General features: G+C 43.7%; 1 protein-coding gene across 5 annotated transcripts in view; it reads left to right on the forward strand.

The window, feature by feature from the left end:
* The window catches only part of LOC121574817 (neural cell adhesion molecule L1-like protein), an 88,375-nt gene that overhangs the window by 67,780 nt on the left and 2,336 nt on the right, over positions 1 to 18,259 (forward strand). For all 5 annotated transcript variants that reach the window (XM_041887414.2, XM_041887417.2, XM_041887416.2 and 2 more), the window contains 3 exons: positions 197 to 376; positions 15,144 to 15,275; positions 18,029 to 18,101. In XM_041887414.2, coding sequence (XP_041743348.1) covers positions 197 to 376; positions 15,144 to 15,275; positions 18,029 to 18,101 — 385 coding nt within the window. The remainder of the gene's footprint in view (positions 1 to 196; positions 377 to 15,143; positions 15,276 to 18,028; positions 18,102 to 18,259) is intronic.

Here is an 18,259-nt window from a genome sequence, read left to right on the forward strand (position 1 = left end):
CAACATTGTGACAAAACATGAAACCCATGACTACATGCTTACATAATGTGATCATATATCCACCAAACCCACAACATATTATGAGTGTCCTTTTCAAATGATCAATCAAATGCTTATTTTCTCCTTCTGTATCAGAGAGATCCTTTGTGTCCATTGATACAGGAAGACACGTTTAATCGAGTCTCTGTGTGTTTAGTCAACGACACAGAGGAGGTGGGTGTCCTGCAATCTGTGGACATCAGCAACCCTGACACCACCACGTGGGTCCTGCAGAACCTGGAGGCCGTCAGTAGGTACAAGTTCTACCTGCGCCCCTGCACCAGGGTGGGCTGTGGGCCCCGGGTCAGCAAGGAGAGCATCACCACGCCTGAAGCACGTAAGTCACACAGGGTGTGGCAGGGGGACTGGAGGAAGTCCTTTGGGAATGGAAGGGGGGTATGGGTTTACTGTCGAGGGAAATAGCGAGACGTGGTAGCAGGACTTTATATTAGAGGGATGACGTACTCTGTAAATGACCAAGCCTGTACACTGTAAATGACCAAGCCTGTAGACTGTAAATGACCAAGCCTGTACACTGTAAATGACCAAGCCTGTACACTGTAAATGACCAAGCCTGTAGACTGTAAATGACCAAGCCTGTACACTGTAAATGACCAAGCCTGTACACTGTAAATGACCAAGCCTGTACACTGTAAATGACCAAGCCTGTACACTGTAAATGACCAAGCCTGTAGACTGTAAATGACCAAGCCTGTACACTGTAAATGACCAAGCCTGTACACTGTAAATGACCAAGCCTGTACACTGTAAATGACCAAGCCTGTACACTGTAAATGACCAAGCCTGTACACTGTAAATGACCAAGCCTGTACACTGTAAATGACCAAGCCTGTAGACTGTAGATGACCAAGCCATTTCAGTAATGTATTAGCTCATTGAATTTCAGGGAATATGATATTGGCTCCAACTGCCAGGCTTTTCATATCTCCATCTAAGTAATGTTTGTGGGTAAACAATATCATAAGGGTGTGAGAAGGGGTTTCATTCATCATTGTCATAAAAGAGCAAGTGCTTATTGATTTGAAGGAGAAAGCGAGCTAGGAAACAATCCACTGGAAAAGAGAATTGCCTTCAGCAAGAGAAAATTCACATTTTCTGTATCATATTGTATAATTATATAGGAATTGGTAAGGTAAGTAAATTGCAAGCCATTGCAATGTCTGGTTCATGCATATAACACAACATTTTCATTTTATGAATTATATGTCATTTCTACTTCAGTCGAGTGGTAGATGTACTCTGTCGGAACCAGGCCAATCTCAATTCAACTGAGTCTGTGGGAGTGTAGATAAGAGGGTGACACCAGTCAAATATGATTAGAATTTAATGAAAATAAGCAAGTATACTTGAATGTGTAATGGAGGGTCTGTACTGTGGTGCCACATCACACATAGCATCTGTCTAACAATAGTAATAATTGATTTGGGTACTCTCTAATAGTAAGGGCTTTTAAATTGATATAAATGTATAACAAAACATATCTTATTCAATCAAAAACTGTAAGCAGGCTTCTGGGATGAATTAAAAAACATCAAATTTGGTGTGCTGCGAGAATGCATGTTTAGATTGATTTACTAAACAAAACACCATTATAGTGTGAAACCAAAATAAATATGCTTTCTCCCTGTGTGGGAGTAATGTCAAATCAAATCATATTTTATTTGTCACGTGCTTCATAAACAACAGGTGTAGACTAATAGTGAAATGCTTACTTACGGGCCTTACCAACAATGCAGAGAGAATAATAGCACAAAGAATAAATACATTTACATTTTACATTTTAGTCATTTAGCAGACGCTCTTATCCAAATATACATTATTTTTATGAAGTAACGATAACTTGGCTATATACACGGGGTCCCAGTACCGAGTCAATGTGCAGGGGTATGAGGTAATTGAGGTAGATACATTGCCTTCAGAAAGTATTCATACCCCTTGACTTATTCTACATTTTGTTGCTAGACATCATTGCTAGACCACCATTTTCAGGTCTTGCCATAGATTTTTTAATATATTTAAGTCAAAACTGTAACTCGGCCAGTCAGGAACTTTCACTGTCTGCTTGGTAAGGAACTCCAGTGTAGATTTGGCCTTGTGTTTTAGGTTATTGTCCTGCTGAAAGGTGAATTAATCTCCCAATGTCTGGTGAAAAGCAGACTGAACCAGGTTTTCCTCTAGGATTTTGCCTGTGCTTAGCTCCATTCCGTTAATTTTTTAGCCACCACTATGCTTGAGAATATGGAGAGTAGGGTTGAATATTTTCCCTGTATTTTTTTGCAAATATTCCCGCCAAACCGGAAGTGTCATTCAAAAGCATTATAAAGCATATACATATGTCTGGATTTGATTTGAGCTTTGATCAGCATGAAAATTCAAACCTGATGCTACCTGACCCTGATGAACCATATATTAAATACATTTTATGAGCCCTACATTAACAACATTTGGTCCTCTGTAGCTCAGCTGGTAGAGCACGGCGCTTGTAACGCCAAGGTATTGGGTTCGATCCCCGGGACCACCCATACAAAAAAAATTATGCACGCATGACTGTAAGTCGCTTTGGATAAAAGCGTCTGCTAAATGGCATATTATTATTATTATAACATTTAATGAGCCCAAGCCCAAAAAAGCCCAAATAATTGTGCCATTATCCAATACATATACAGTGGGGAGAACAAGTATTTGATACACTGCCGATTTTGCAGGTTTTCCTACTTACAAAGCATGTAGAGGTCTGTAATTTTTATCATAGGTACACTTCAACTGTGAGAGACGGAATCTAAAACAAAAATCCATAAAATCACATTGTATGATTTTTAAGTAATTAATTTGCATTTTATTGCATGACATATGTATTTGATCACCTACCAACCAGTAAGAATTCCGGCTCTCACAGACCTGTTAGTTTTTCTTTAAGAAGCCCTCCTGTTCTCCACTCATTACCTGTATTAACTGCACCTGTTTGAACTCGTTACCTGTATAAAAGACACCTGTCCACACACTCAATCAAACAGACTCCAACCTCTCCACAATGGCCAAGACCAGAGAGCTGTGTAAGGACATCAGGGATACAATTGTAGACCTGCACAAGGCTGGGATGGGCTACAGGACAATAGGCAAGCAGCTTGGTGAGAAGGCAACAACTGTTGGCACAATTATTAGAAAATGGAAGAAGTTCAAGATGACGGTCAATCACCCTCAGTCTGGGGCTCCATGCAAGATCTCACCTTGTGGGGCATCAATGATCATGAGGAAGGTGAGGGATCAGCCCAGAACTACACGGCAGGACCTGGTCAATGACCTGAAGAGAGCTGGGACCACAGTCTCAAAGAAAACCATTAGTAACACACTACGCCGTCATGGATTAAAATCCTGCAGCGCATGCAAGGTCCCCCTGCTCAAGCCAGCGCATGTCCAGGCCCGTCTGAAGTTTGCCAATGACTATCTGGATGATCCAGAGGAGGAATGGGAGAAGGTCATGTGGTCTGATGAGACAAAAATAGAGCTTTTTGGTCTAAACTCCACTCGCCGTGTTTGGAGGAAGAAGAAGGATGAGTACAACCCCAAGAACACCATCCCAACCGTGGATGTGGAAACATCATTCTTTGGGGATGCTTTTCTGCAAAGGGGACAGGACGACAGCACCGTATTGAGGGGAGGATGGATGGGGCCAAGTATCGCGAGATCTTGGCCAACAACCTCCTTCCCTCAGTAAGATCATTGAAGATGGGTCGTGGCTGGGTCTTCCAGCATGACAACGACCCGAAACACACAGCCAGGGCAACTAAGGAGTGGCTCCGTAAGAAGCATCTCAAGGTCCTGGAGTGGCCTAGCCAGTCTCCAGACCTGAACCCAATAGAAAATCTTTGGAGGGAGCTGAAAGTCCGTATTGCCCAGCGACAGCCCCGAAACCTGAAGGATCTGGAGAAGGTCTGTATGGAGGAGTGGGCCAAAATCCCTGCTACAGTGTGTGCAAACCTGGTCATGACCTACAGGAAACGGATGATCTCTGTAACTGCAAACAAAGGTTTCTGTACCAAATATTAAGTTCTGCTTTTCTGATGTATCAAATACTTATGTCATGCAATAAAATGCAAATTAATTACTTAAAAATCATACAATGTGATTTTCTGGATTTTTGTTTTAGATTCAGTTTCTCACAGTTGAAGTGTACCTATGATAAAAATTACAGACCTCTACATGCTTTGTAAGTAGGAAAACCTGCAAAATCGGCAGTGTATCAAATACCTGTTCTCCCCACTGTATGTGTAGGCTACCACACATTATGCATGACAGAAAAACATAAAAGCCCATAAATGTAGCTAGCTATATGCTATATTGGGTAAATAAATTAAACTAGCTCCAGTAGGCTAATCTTTTTGAGTGTGAACTGTATTACTGTACTGTATTGTATTATACTGTATTATATGGACTGGAATTACACACATCATTCAAACCATGATAAAGGAGAAGAGAACATGTGATTCTGCTGCAGCACATGCGGCCTACAAAGTTACAAGTATAGGTTAGCGAATGTGACTTTAATTTTGAAATATAATAGAGCCTATTTGTATAATTAGTAGGCTTACGCATATATACCTTTCATAATATTTCCCATAATGTTATTAGCCTACCTCCTCTTTCTCTATTGTTGCTTCATTGCTTCCTCGCTTTCAACAGTTAAATAAAATACGTTTCGTTGTCTTCATAGTTCTTATGACATCTTTGAATTATATCGGACTATAATTAGATGCAGAAGGCTTTCACTTCTCTTCAGATTGAATGGTTATGGGTCTGTATAAATAGCTGCTATAGCCTACCGCCATCGCGCGTTCGCTCTTCTTTCAAAATATCTGTGAGTTCTATGGGCTGCTGTATTTAACATTAAGCAAAAAAGAGCTTGCGTCCCTCTTCGAATAGTCTATTGGTATAAGAAATGCAAAAACAATAATGTCCATCAAGCTATTCTAGTCTAGCTTTTCCTGCATGGGACTCCAAGAGCTAAGGAGTGTTTTTTAAGGAGAGGCCAGGGGAGCACAGGTGCTTGCGTATTGCACAAGAGACAGAGGCTATAAGTTAGAAGCTTATAATGCATAACCCATCATTAATTAGCTAAATATAAGGCTAATACTGCATTACATTTATTATCTGAAAGAGGTACACTAGGACATCTATATTTAGGGCTATATATCAATCTAGAACAGGATGATCTATTCTGGATGCAATTTGAATGGAGTTGATGGAGAGAGTGAAAGACTGCGAGAGAGTGCTTGCCCGTGCACTGATTTAAAGCAATGATATTCAAGTGATAGGCTGTTATAAAACTCTGCAGCTGCAATTAAAAAACTAAAAAACTTTACAATTAAAAGACAAGGTGACCCCCGAAAGCCAGATGGATATGGGTACAGTAAATTCGAAGTGCATTCGGTCTTTATATTACTGTAGCATAGGCTATGCTGCAGCAAATGTAGGCCTACCTGTCACAAGAAAAAATGTTACCATGATGAGATGACAGGTCTACATGCATTGTGAACTGTGCTCCATACTGAGATGGGCAGTCTGTCCCCACCCTGAGCATTGATTCATCATGCAGAGGCCGTAGATAATCCAGATTTAGACATTGCACATCATTTAACAGCTCCATTTCAAGCCATGCTGTTCATATAAATAATGTATTATATTTTACCGGTTTCTCACAGCTATTTATCCCGGGAAAAGGGAGTGGTTTTGGGTGGTAAATCCTGGTCAATCTCGATAACCGGGTTCCCGCCATTCAACCCTAGTACTCAGTAATGTGTTGTATTGTATTTGCCCCAAAATTAACACTTTGTATTCAGGCGTCCTTCTTTTCACTCTGTCAATTAGGTTATTATTGTGGAGTAACTACAATGTCGTTGATCCATCCTCAGTTTTCTCTTATCTCTGTAACTGTTTCAAAGTCACGATTGGCCTCATGGTGAAATCCCTGGGCGGTTTCCTTCCTCTCTGGCAACTAAGTTAGGAAGGATGCCTGTATCTTTGTAGTCACTGGGTGTATTGATAAACCATCCAAAGTGTAATTAATAACTTCACCATGCTCAAAGGGATAATCAATGTCTGCTTTAAAAAAAAATCTTTACCCATCTACCAATAGGTGCCACTCTTTGCAAGGCATTGGAAAATCTCCCTGGTCTTTTTGCTTGAATATGTGTTTAGAATGCACTGCTCGACTGAGGGACCGTTTATTAATTTGTAAACATTTCGAAAAACATATTTCCACTTTTACGTTATGGGGTATTGTGTGTAGGCCAGTGACAAAAATGTTGTATTTAATTCATTTTAAATTCAGGCTGTACCACATCAAAATGTGGAAAAAAGTCAAGGGCTGTGAATACTTTCTGTACATGCAGTGCCTTGCAAAAGTATTCATCCCCCTTGGTGTTTTTCCTATTTTGTTGCGTTACAACCTGTAATTTAAATAGATTTTTATTTGGATTTCATGTAATGGACATACACAAAATAGTCCAAATTGGTGAAGTGAAATGAGAAAAATTACTTGTTTAAAATAATTCTAAAAAATTAATAACGGAAAAATGGTGCGTGCATATGTATTCACTCCCTTTGCTTCGAAGCCCCTAAATAAGATCTGGTGCAACCAATTACATTCAGAAGTCACATAATTAGTTAAATAAAGTCCACCTGTGTGCAATCTAAGAGTCACATGATCTCAGTATTTATACACCTGTTCTGAAAGGCCCCAGAGTCTGCAACACCGCGAAGCAAGGGGCACCACCAAGCAAGCGGCACCATGAAGACCAAGGAGCTCTCCAAACAGGTCAGGGACAAAGTTGTGGAGAAGTACAGATCAGGGTTGGGTTATAAAAAAAATATTCAAAACTTTGAACCTCCCACGGAGCACCATTAAATCCATTATTAAAAAATGGAAAGAATATGGCACCACGACAAACCTGCCAAGAGAGGGCCGCCCACCAAAACTCACGGACCAGGCAAGGAGGGCATTAATTAGAGAGGCAACAAAGAGACCAAAGATAACCCTGAAGGAGCTGCAAAGCTCCACAGCGGAGATTGGAGTATCTGTCCATAGGACCACTTTAAGCTGTACACTCCACAGAGCTGGGCTTTACGGAGAAGTGGCCAGAAAAAAAACATTGCTTATAGAAAAAAATAAGCAAACACGTTTGGTGTTCGCCAAAAGGCATGTGGGAGACTCCTCAAACATATGGAAGAAGGTACTCTGGTCAGATGAGACTAAAATTGAGCTTTTTGTCCATCAAGGAAAACGCTATGTCTGGCGTAAACCCAACACCTCTCATCTCCATCCCCACAGTGAAGCATGGTGGTTGCAGCATCATGCTGTGGGGATGTTTTTCATCGGCAGGGACTGGGAAACTGGTCAGAATTGAAGGAATGATGCATGGCGCTAAATACAGGGAAATTCTTGAGGGAAACCTGTTTCAGTCTTCCAGAGATTTGAGACTGGGACGGAGGTTCACCTTCCAGCAGGACAATGACCCTAAGCATACTGCTAAAGCAACACTTGAGTGGTTTAAGGGGAAACATTGAAATGTCTTGGAATGGCCTAGTCAAAGTCCAGACCTCAATCCAATTGAGAATCTGTGGTATGACTTAAAGATTGCTGTTCACCAGCGGAACCCATCCAACTTGAAGGAGCTGGAGCAGTTTTGCCTTGAAGAATGGGCAAAAATCCCATTGGCTAAATGTGCCAATTTTATAGAGACATACCCCAAGAGACTTGCAGCTGTAATTGCTGCAAAAGGTGGCTCTACAAAGTATTGACTTTGGGGGGGGGGGTGAATAGTTATGCACGCTCAAGTTTTCTGTTTTTTTTGTCTTATTTCTTGTTTGTTTCACACCCAAAAAATATTTTGCATCTTCAAAGTGGTATTCATGTTGTGTAAATCAAATGATACAAACCCACACACAAAAAACATTTTAATTCCAGGTTGTAAGGCAACAAAATAGGAAAAATGCCAAGGGGGTGAATACTTTCGCAAGCCAATGTACAGTATAGGTAGGATTAAAGTGACTTATGTAATGTAATATTGTTTTGGATGTATACCCTGTAAACTCAGGTTAGACTGAGATGGCCCTGAGTTATAATCTACTTCATTTACATGATTGGATCTCCCATCACATTTATGCAGGGAAACATTTTGCATCTTTTTCATGCTTATATTGCAGTTGGTGTCAGCACATGTTCTTTCGTGCCATGCTAAAGTACGTAAGGCTTTTAACTTATGCAATTGATGATAATGTATGCCTGTCAGGTGGGTATCCATCTTCTTGATTATATATTCACTGTGTGGTGTGGAAGCTAAAAGCACTTTCCATACATGTATCTGCTTGGCAATGCTTTCCTTTTTCTTTTTCGTCTCCTCACCAGCTTCCACAGCGGTATCCACTGTCAACTTCAGTATGTAGATTTCTGTTTATGTGCAGTAAAAAACAACTTCTGTAGTCCAACACTGCTGTAAATCATGCCCACAGGTATATTCTCTGCGAAATAACTGCATTGATATATTTCTGCATGAGTCTTCCATGAATTATTTGTATCATATCCTTGGTGGATACTAGAGTAGTACTGTAGCTCTCGCATTCCATTTCTGACAAAGACTATTCTTCTGATATACCTGTTAGTATGATTTCTATAAGCTATACTGTACGCAGTTTCTTTAACATAGACTAGCTATGAGTGCATGAATATGGATAAAGAGCTCATATACAGGTGGGAGGTGAATCTTGGAGACAGCAGCTCCTGGCCCAGTTGCCTGCATGGTTGACTAGGTCAAGCAGCCGTTTAGAAAAGGTTTCTGAGTCTGATGTCAGCAACCATTAAGACACGTAATGTTTCACACAAATAAGGAACTAAGATGATGTAGATACTCCCCTCATCTGTGAATAATTGCCCTTGTCTGCTGCGTGCCCTTGCCATCAGCGCTGAGCACTCTGATGCCTCCTTTCATTAGTAGACCAATACAGACTCCCCTGTTTTCAGACCAAGTTTGTGGTTTTCTCTGCAGTAAAAATGGTAATGAGGATCCCGTTTATAAATTAATATGAATCCAGTCTCATTAGTGAATCTGTAAATGAATATTGACTTTTGTTCCAACAACATCAGGCTCAATGCCACACGTATTACAAACAGAGGGATCAAATTATGCTTTAGGTACAGCATACAGGAAGGCTATCAGACATGCATCTGCTGTATATTGTATTGTCAATAAAAGTTCAAATGATGATGTCTTTGTTTCAACAGAGGAAAAGTCCCTTCCTATAGTATAAATCATTACCAATGATCACCTCTAACCACAAATTAGACCATATTTGCTAGTTGTTTGATGGTATTCATTGCTCAATCCACGATTGTGCACCCCAATACATGTCAGACATGCTTTTAAGTTATGTACCCAGTAGGTCTCTCAGGTTCTCTGGCACTGGCCTTTTAACTACCCCAAAGCCTAGGACCAAGAGGCATGGAGAGGATGCCTTTAGTTATTATGCCCCCAGCCTCTGTATTTGCCTCAGAGAGAACCTGAGGAGGGCCGAAAGAGTGGACATATTTAAAAGAGATCTTAAAACAAATATTTTTAGGGTTTATTTCCTTAGTGTGCTTTTTAGTCGTTCAGTTTTTGTCATTCTTTAGTTTTTTATCTTATGTTTGTTGTGTAGTAAATATTTCAGCTTTTGTTTTTATAGGTTTTTATTAGTTTTTTCTTGTGATGCACATTGCGTTGCATTCCATGTCTGAAATGTGCTGTATAAATAAAGCTTCATTTGATTTGATTTGCTCTGTAGTAGTAACCACCCAGACTAGTTGTTATAGTAGACATATCTGTAGACTAGAAACTAATATCAGTCCACTATACCCGTAGATGTAGTGTACTAACAATTTTATTAGTAGCGCCCACTCCTTGACTAAAAAAATAGCCAATAATGTCCAGATGTGTCTTCCTCTTCAGGCCAGTCTGCCTCCCCCTCACGTCCAAGCCCTACAGTCTCCCACATGGCCAAGTTTCCGTTCCAACATAGGTATACACTACCGGTCAAAAGTTTGGACACACCTACTCATTCAAGGGTTTTTCTTTATTTTTACTATTTTCTACATTGTAGAATAATAGTGAAGACATCAACACTATGAAATAACACATATGGAATCATGTAGTAACCAAAAAGGTGTTAAACAAATCTAAATATATTTTATATTTGAGATTCTTCAAATAGCCACCCTTTGCCTTGATGACAGCTTTGCACACTTTTGGCATTCTCTCAACCAGCTTCACCTGGAATGCTTTTCCAACAGTCTTGAAGGAGTTCCCACATATGCTGTGCACTTGTTGGCTGCTTTTCCTTCACTCTGCCGTCCGACTCATCCCAAACCATCTCAATTTGGTGGAGGCCAGGTCATCTGATTCAGCACTCCATCACTCTCCTTCTTGGTAAAATAGCCCTTACACAGCCTGGAGGAGTGTTGGTTCATTGTCCTGTTGAAAAACAAATGATAGTCCCACTAAGCCCAAACCAGATGGGATGGCATATCACTGTAGAATGCTGTGGTAGCCATGCCGCGTCTCACAAAGATACGGCGATTGGAACCAAAAATCTCCAAATTGGACTCCAGACCAAAATACACATTTCCACCAGTCTAATGTCCATTGCTCGTGTTTCTTGGCCCAAGCAAGTCTTTTCTTCTTATTGGTGTCCTTTAGTAGTGGTTTCTTTGAAGCAATTCAACCATGAAGGCCTGATTCATGCAGTCTCCTCTGAACAGTTGATGTTGACATGAGTCTGTTACTTGAACTCTGTGAAGCATTTATTTGGGCTGCAATTTCTGAGGCTGGTAACTCTAATGAACTTATCCTCTGCAGCAGAGGTAACTCTGGGTCTTCCATTCCTGTGGCTGCTCTGGCTCCGGAGTAGATCCGCTGACCGGAGCTGGACTGGACACCGGTGGAGCGGACTGCTCTGACTCTGGAGTGGAGCAGCTGACCAGTGCTGGACCAGGCACCGGTGGAACGGGCACGGGCCGTGCCGGACTGGGAACACGCACCACTGGCTTGGTGCGAGCAGCAGGCACGGGCCGGGCCGGACTGGGAACACGCACCACTGGTCTGGTGCGAGGAGCAGGAACGGGCTGGGCCGGACTGGAGACACGCACCACAGGTCTGGTGCGAGGAGCAGGAACGGGCCGGGCCGGACAGGGGACACGCACCACTGGTCTGGTGCGAGGTGCAGGCACAGGCCGTACCGGACTGGGAACACGCACCACTGACTTGGTGCGAGGTGCAGGCAAGGGCCGGGCCGGACTGGAGACACGCACCACTGGCCTGGTGCGGGGAGCAGGTACGGGGCGTACCGGGCTGGCAACATGCACCACTGGTTTGGTGCGAGAAGCAGGGATGGGCCGTACTGGACTGGGAACACGCACCACTGGCTTGGTGCGGGGAGCAGGTACGTGCCGTACCGGACTGGGAACACGCACCACTGGCTTGGTGCGAGGAGCAGGCACAAGCCGTACCAGACTGGGAACCGGCGCTGGAGGTCTACGACTATACCAGTCCTTTACTCTCCGTGCCCAGACTCCTCCCTGAGCCCCCACGAGTGCAGTGGTCGGGGCTCTTCTCTATCGATCCCTGACCACCCTTTTAGCCCCCCCAAAATTCTTTCTTGGGGCTGTCTCGCGGGCTTCCTCCTCGGCCGACGCCGCCTCCTACTTCGCCCAGGGTCCTTTTCCTGCCAAAATCTCCTCCTGTGTCCAAAAACTCTTCCCCACCTGTGTCCAGGGTGTCTGCTGCTCCTGGGCACGCTGCTTGGTCCGTTTTTGGTGGGATCTTCTGTCACGATCGTTGAGAGACGGGTCAGACCAAGGTGTAGCGTGGTATGCAAACATGTATATTTAATGATAAACACAAAACAAAACAACAAACCAACGTAACGTGAAGTCCAAGGCTATACACAATACAAGCCTAACACAGGAACAAGATCCCACAACATAGGTAGGCACACAGGCTACTTAAGTATGATCCCCAATCAGAGACAACAAGCGACAGCTGTCTCTGATTGGGAATCACACCCGGCCAAACATAGAAATACAATACCTAGATACCAAACATAGAATTCCCAGCATAGATTCTCACGCCCTGACCAAACCAACTAAAATCAACCGGCCTCTCAAGGCCAGGGCGTGACATTTGGTAAACACTTTTTTGGTTACTACATGATTCCATATGTGTTATTTCATAGTTTTGATGTCTTCACTATTATTCTACAATGTAGAAAATAGTAAAAATAAAGAAAAACCCTTGAATGAGTAGGTGTTCTAAAACTTTTTCTAAAACAGTTAAGGTGCCACCATACAACCAATTGTGTTCAATATGGCAATGATAGCCATATGTGAAAACCACAGGAGGCTGGTGAGGGGATGACGGCTCATAATAAATGATGGAATGGAGTGAATGGAATGGTATCAAGCACATGGAAACCAGGTGTTTGATGTGTTTGATACCATTCCATTGATTCCGTTCCTGCCATTACTATGTGCCCGTCCTCCCCAATTAAGTTGCCACCGGCCACCGGTGGTGAAAACACTCAACTCTAGTGATACCATATGACACAAATACTCTTCTCTATTTTGAGCTTAAGTTCAATCAATGAAAACTACCCTAAGCATCGATGTTGAGTTAAAGTCCCTCAAACACCTCAAAAAACTCATCAAGAGACAGTCATATTATTTAGTATGTTCCATACCCGAAGGTGTGAGTGTAGTGTGTTGTAGTTCAAACAGGACAAATATGGGGCCCAACAAGGATTGATTTGTTGGGCCCCAGTCCTCCTTTACACAGCAGAATATTGACCGAACAGTCACCTGACATTTCCATGTAACCTTCAACTGGGTAAACAACTATAGTGCTGTTGGACAAGGAAACGTCCATAGCAACATTTGTCGGCATAGCCAGGCAGAGTGAGGAGGAGGAGCAGGAGGTGTGAGCTCTTACAGAGAGGGTGATATTTAGGGGAAACTGAGATAAGTGGATAAGTGGAAACTGTTGAAAGTTGTAGATCAGAATATTTCAGTGTACTGGGCTCAGCTTTAAAAAAGCTCCCTGACTTTGAAGAGCCATTTTGCAGGCATGGTGGCAGGGCCAGGGCTGCGCTCCCTGCTGTGGCAACAGATGCTTTCTGCAGCCTTAAATACCAGGCTGAGCAGTGCAACGACAAACACACCAAGCCCTGAAATATTTTTTGTCACTTGCAAAGCGAATGATGGGAATTACCATAGTTACAGAGTCATACACCAGCTGTACCCATGGTGTGTCATTTGTGCTCACAGGGATGGGTAGGCCAGACACAGGTGTCCTTGTGTTCTGAATGATCACCTGAGCAAACACCTGAGCAGGAGACACAGTCGAAGATTTGCATGTTCGCCTGAGGGAGAGAAGGGGATTGTTTGCCGTTGACCGGTCGTACGAAAGCAGTGCAACCTTTCTTTTCCAACTTGCAAAATGAAGTGGTGCATTATCCTCAACCTCCCTCCAGCTGCAGTGATTCTTTGATTTCCTGGAGTGTCAGTCTTCAGATAATTTATTTGTCTGTTATTGTCTAATGTATGCAGCACCACCGTGTACATGAGTTAAGCTGCAGTGAGGCACAGGGATTTCTGCTCACCCCTGATATTTAACATTTCCATCGAAGTGTATACTGTTGTAGAGAGAAGCACAATCTATGTGATTTGAAAAGCGATAGCAATCAGTTGTATTAAGAAAATGAACATGCAAAGTCAATAAGCAGGGTTTTGCATTGTTCATTAGTCTGCTCGTTTCAGTGAATACCTAATATCTTTAGATTTCCATTCAGCTTTGCTGGCTTTCCTTGGCTTTCCTTTTCCTTTGACAATTTCATTATAAGTGATTCAGGAAACATGCCAGTTATTGATAAGCCTTCATTCTATATCCTCCAATATGATTAAGCATGAGACACATTTGTTAGGCTACATATACTGTACTGTATGTGCATAAGCAAATGGATTGACTACATCAACAAGTCCCTGGCCAACGTTTTTTTGTGTGTGTGAAAGTGATCTGTACTATCCTTAATCCTTTACTAACCCTGTTCTGCCATTTCTCCCCTCTTCCTCCCTCATCTGTCTGTCAGTTCCAGCCCTGTTGAATATTAGTTCCTCAGTTAGTGACAACTTTGCAAATATCAGTTGGATTCCAGGAAGCGAACAAACGGATTCAGAGTTTTATGTTGCATATATGAACCACCGTAAGCACATTACTTCTCTGTCCATTTGTAGTATTACTTCTCTGTCCATTTGTAGTATATTTTATAACGATACACTTTTAAGGTGATTTTGAATGTATTGGTAACATCTGAGACATCTCTATTCAATACTACCGTTACATGCTAGAAATTGTGTTCTGTGTTATTTCATCGAATGCTCTGTAAATAACCCTTGACCCTTCACCCCTAATGGGTACTAACCCTCCCTGATTGTGCACCTAGGTAAAGGTAACTGGAAGATCTCTGAGGCAGTTAACTCCTTTAAGACTTTCCACGTCATTGAGGGGCTGGAGCCTGGGACTGTGTACACTATGCGCCTTATGACTAACAACTGGGTTGATAATTCTAGTATTTTTGAAGATGTAATCAGGACCAGGGTTAAAGGTGAGCAGGGATGACATCGGAAAATAAGTAAAAGCTTATAGTAAAAGCCCCCCCTTCAAATCCCTACACACATAATCACCATAACCAATTGACGTCTTATTAAGTATGCAGGTGCACCAATGTCCTTGAACATGTCTCAAGGTATCATCCATGGTTCTCTGTGTCAATAGGACTTTTTTATATATTTTTTGTGACTTGGTGAAAGGAATTCCATTTGAACAGCCTCCTCAGTTGATTAATTAGACAAAGGGATTAGCTGTTTATTATTAATACTGCTACATTTCCATGTCAACGTCACCTGCTGCCTCTGCATCCGATAGACTTTGTCCATGTAAACATTCAATCAAGCGTCCTCATGAAAGGCTGAGTCGTGTTGCTGTTTATTCTCCTCTCCTCAGGTCTGGCAAGCATCCATGGAGGAATCTCTACCCAGGGCTGGTTCATCGGGCTGATGTGTGTCGTGGCTCTTCTCACACTCATGGTGTTAATCGCCTGCTTTGTCAACAGAAATAAAGGAGGGAAATATTCTGGTAGGTGCTCAGATGCAAACACACACACATTGCACCTTATAAATGCTAACTAATCACTGCACTAGGCAGTCTTTAATACCTAAGAGAAATGATCACTCTGGACACCTGTCACGCCCTGGCTCTGGGGACTCTTGTATGTTGAGCCAGGGTGTTAGTTTCTTTGTGTAGTGTCTATGTTTCGTTTTCTATGTTCTGTTCTAGGTTATGTGTTTCTATGTTGGCCGGGGTGGTTCTCAATCAGAGGCAATGAGAATCAGCTGTTGCTTGTTGTCTCTGATTGGGAACCATACTTAGGCAGCCTTTTGTGCACTTGTGATTGGTGGGATCTTGTTCCGTGTAGGTTTGTGTATGACCGAGGACTTCACGTTTCGTTTTGTTGTTTTTGTTGTTTGTATCGTGTTACTAAGTACACTATTAAAGAGATGTACGCATATCACGCTGCGCCTTGGTCCACTCATTATGACGATCGTGACAGAAGATCCCACCCCCCAAAACAGGACCAAGCAGCGTGTCCAGGAGCAGACAGCCTGGACTTGGGAGGAGATCTTGGATGGGCAGGGGTCCTGGACTTGGGAGGAAATCCAGGCCGGAATGGATCGCCGTCCGTGGGAGGAGACGGTGGAGGCGCGCCATAGAGAGGAGCAGCGGCGCCAACCGGGCCGACGTCGGACACGCAAGAGGCAACCCCAATAATTTTTTTGGGGGGGGCACACGGCATGGACGACGGGGCTGCTGGAGGCAACTACTGGGCGAGTTTGTGGATTAGGAGAGGAGGCCACCGTGTTTGGGGGGCTGGAAGGGAGGTTGGCGGAGCCTAGAGGTAGAGCAGAGCCAACTCCCCGTACTCAGGCTAGGCAGTGTGAGACTGGGCAGGTTCCGAGGTATGCGGAGCTGCGTACTGTGCCGCGAGTGGTCCGGCACAGTCCGGTACGTCCTGTGCGAGCACCACGCACGTGTCGTGCTAAGTTGGGCATGCAGCCAGGACGGAGTGTGCCGGCTCAACGCTCGTGGCCTCCAGTACCCCTCCTCGGTCCCGGATATCCTGCGCCAGTGTCACGTGCTGTAGTGCCAGTATGAGTACACAGCCCTGTACGTCCTGTGCTGATGCCTCACACAGAGTGTGTAAAAATAGGCATTCAGCCGGGACGGGTTGTGTCAGCTCTTCGCTCCAGACCTCCAGTCCGTCTCCACAGCCCGGTCCGGCCTGTTCCTGCTCCCCGCACCAAGCCTGTGGTGCGCGTCGCCAGCCCGGTCCGGCCTGTTCCTGCCCCTCGCACCAAGCCTGTGGTGCGCGTCGCCAGCCCGGCCCGGCCTGTTCCTGCCCCTCGCACCAAGCCTGTGGTGCGCATCGTCAGCCCGGTCCGGCCCGTTCCTGCTCCCCGCACCAAGCCAGTGGTGCGCGTCGTCAGCCCGGTCCGGCCCATTCCTGCTCCCCGCACCATGCCTGTGGTGCGCGTCGTCAGTCCGGCACAGCCCGTGCCTGGTCAGGTACCGGTCAGCTGCTCCACACCAGAGCCTAAGCAATCCGCTCCACCGATGTCCAGTCCAGCTCCAGCCAGCGGGACCAGACCAGGGGCGCTATGGGGGGGTTGTTAGAGGGTGGTGGTCACGCCCGGAGCCTGATCCGCCTCCGAGGTGGAATGCCCACCCGGCCCCTCCCCTGTTGGGTTTATGTTGGCGCGGTCGCAGTCCGCGCCTTTGGGGGGGGGGGGGTACTGTCACGCCCTGGCTCTGGGGACTCTTGTATGTTGAGCCAGGGTGTTAGTTTCTTTGTGTAGTGTCTATGTTTCGTTTTCTATGTTCTGTTCTAGGTTATGTGTTTCTATGTTGGCCGGTGTGGTTCTCAATCAGAGGCAACGAGAATCAGCTGTTGCTTGTTGTCTCTGATTGGGAACCATACTTAGGCAGCCTTTTGTGCACTTGTGATTGGTGGGATCTTGTTCCGGGTAGGTTTGTGTATGACCGAGGACTTCACGTTTCGTTTTGTTGTTTGTATCGTGTTGCTAAGTACACTATTAAAGAGATGTACGCATATCACGCTGCGCCTTGGTCTGTTGCTTACGACGATCGTGACAACACCATTATAGACATACTTAAGCTGATATATTATTATTAGTAGAACTATACATCACACCACTGCTCACCATTTCAATGCTGATATTTACAGTATAATGAGAACTTGAATTAATGGGAGCATATGCATTTATATTTATAACATTTAAATAAAACAGCATATTTGAAATATGCAGAATTTTAATAACAAAACATAAAATGCACAGAACACACAGAAGATATGCAAATGTTATGGTCACATGCCAGCGGTGGGGATGATGCCATAAGCACCAGCCATGGTATCTTAATACCAGTCCTGTCTGTGAGGGATAGGGGGTCGTTTACAGTACCTTTCATCTTTATATACTTATTGAGCGCCAGGTTCAGCTCAGCTAATCGCCTATCATGTCAGAAAGACTGTCTAAATCACAGGGCTTTGTTCTGTGTTGCATTCATTAAACACTACCTCCTGCACTTTCACTGATAGTTAGCTTTCCCTTTTGAAATTAGGATTCAGTTGTTACTCATATTGTAAATGTTGCTGACATCAAGCACTGACTATGTTGTTACTCAGGAATGTGTGAGAACTTGTAAGGCGTTTTAACAGAACATTACTTTGTCTTTAACATGGTATAAAGTTGTTTATTGAACATTATACTGTACTCAAGGTACCCTAAACAATGATATTTCTCTCTGAGCAGTAAAGGAGAAAGAGGATCTTCACCCAGACCTAGAATCCCAGGGTATGCATGATGACACCTTCTGTGAATACAGGTAATCATACCACCAACCACCATTGTATCAAGAATTCAGACATCAGCGCATATATTACTTTGTACCCAATGTTTTGAATTGTATCACATTGTATAATTATATTTCTGTATTTCTCCTGATTTAAAAAGAAAACCCCACATGCATGAGCTTAACACGGA

Source organism: Coregonus clupeaformis, chromosome 10, assembly GCF_020615455.1.
Source record: "Coregonus clupeaformis isolate EN_2021a chromosome 10, ASM2061545v1, whole genome shotgun sequence".
Lineage (NCBI taxonomy): Eukaryota > Metazoa > Chordata > Actinopteri > Salmoniformes > Salmonidae > Coregonus > Coregonus clupeaformis.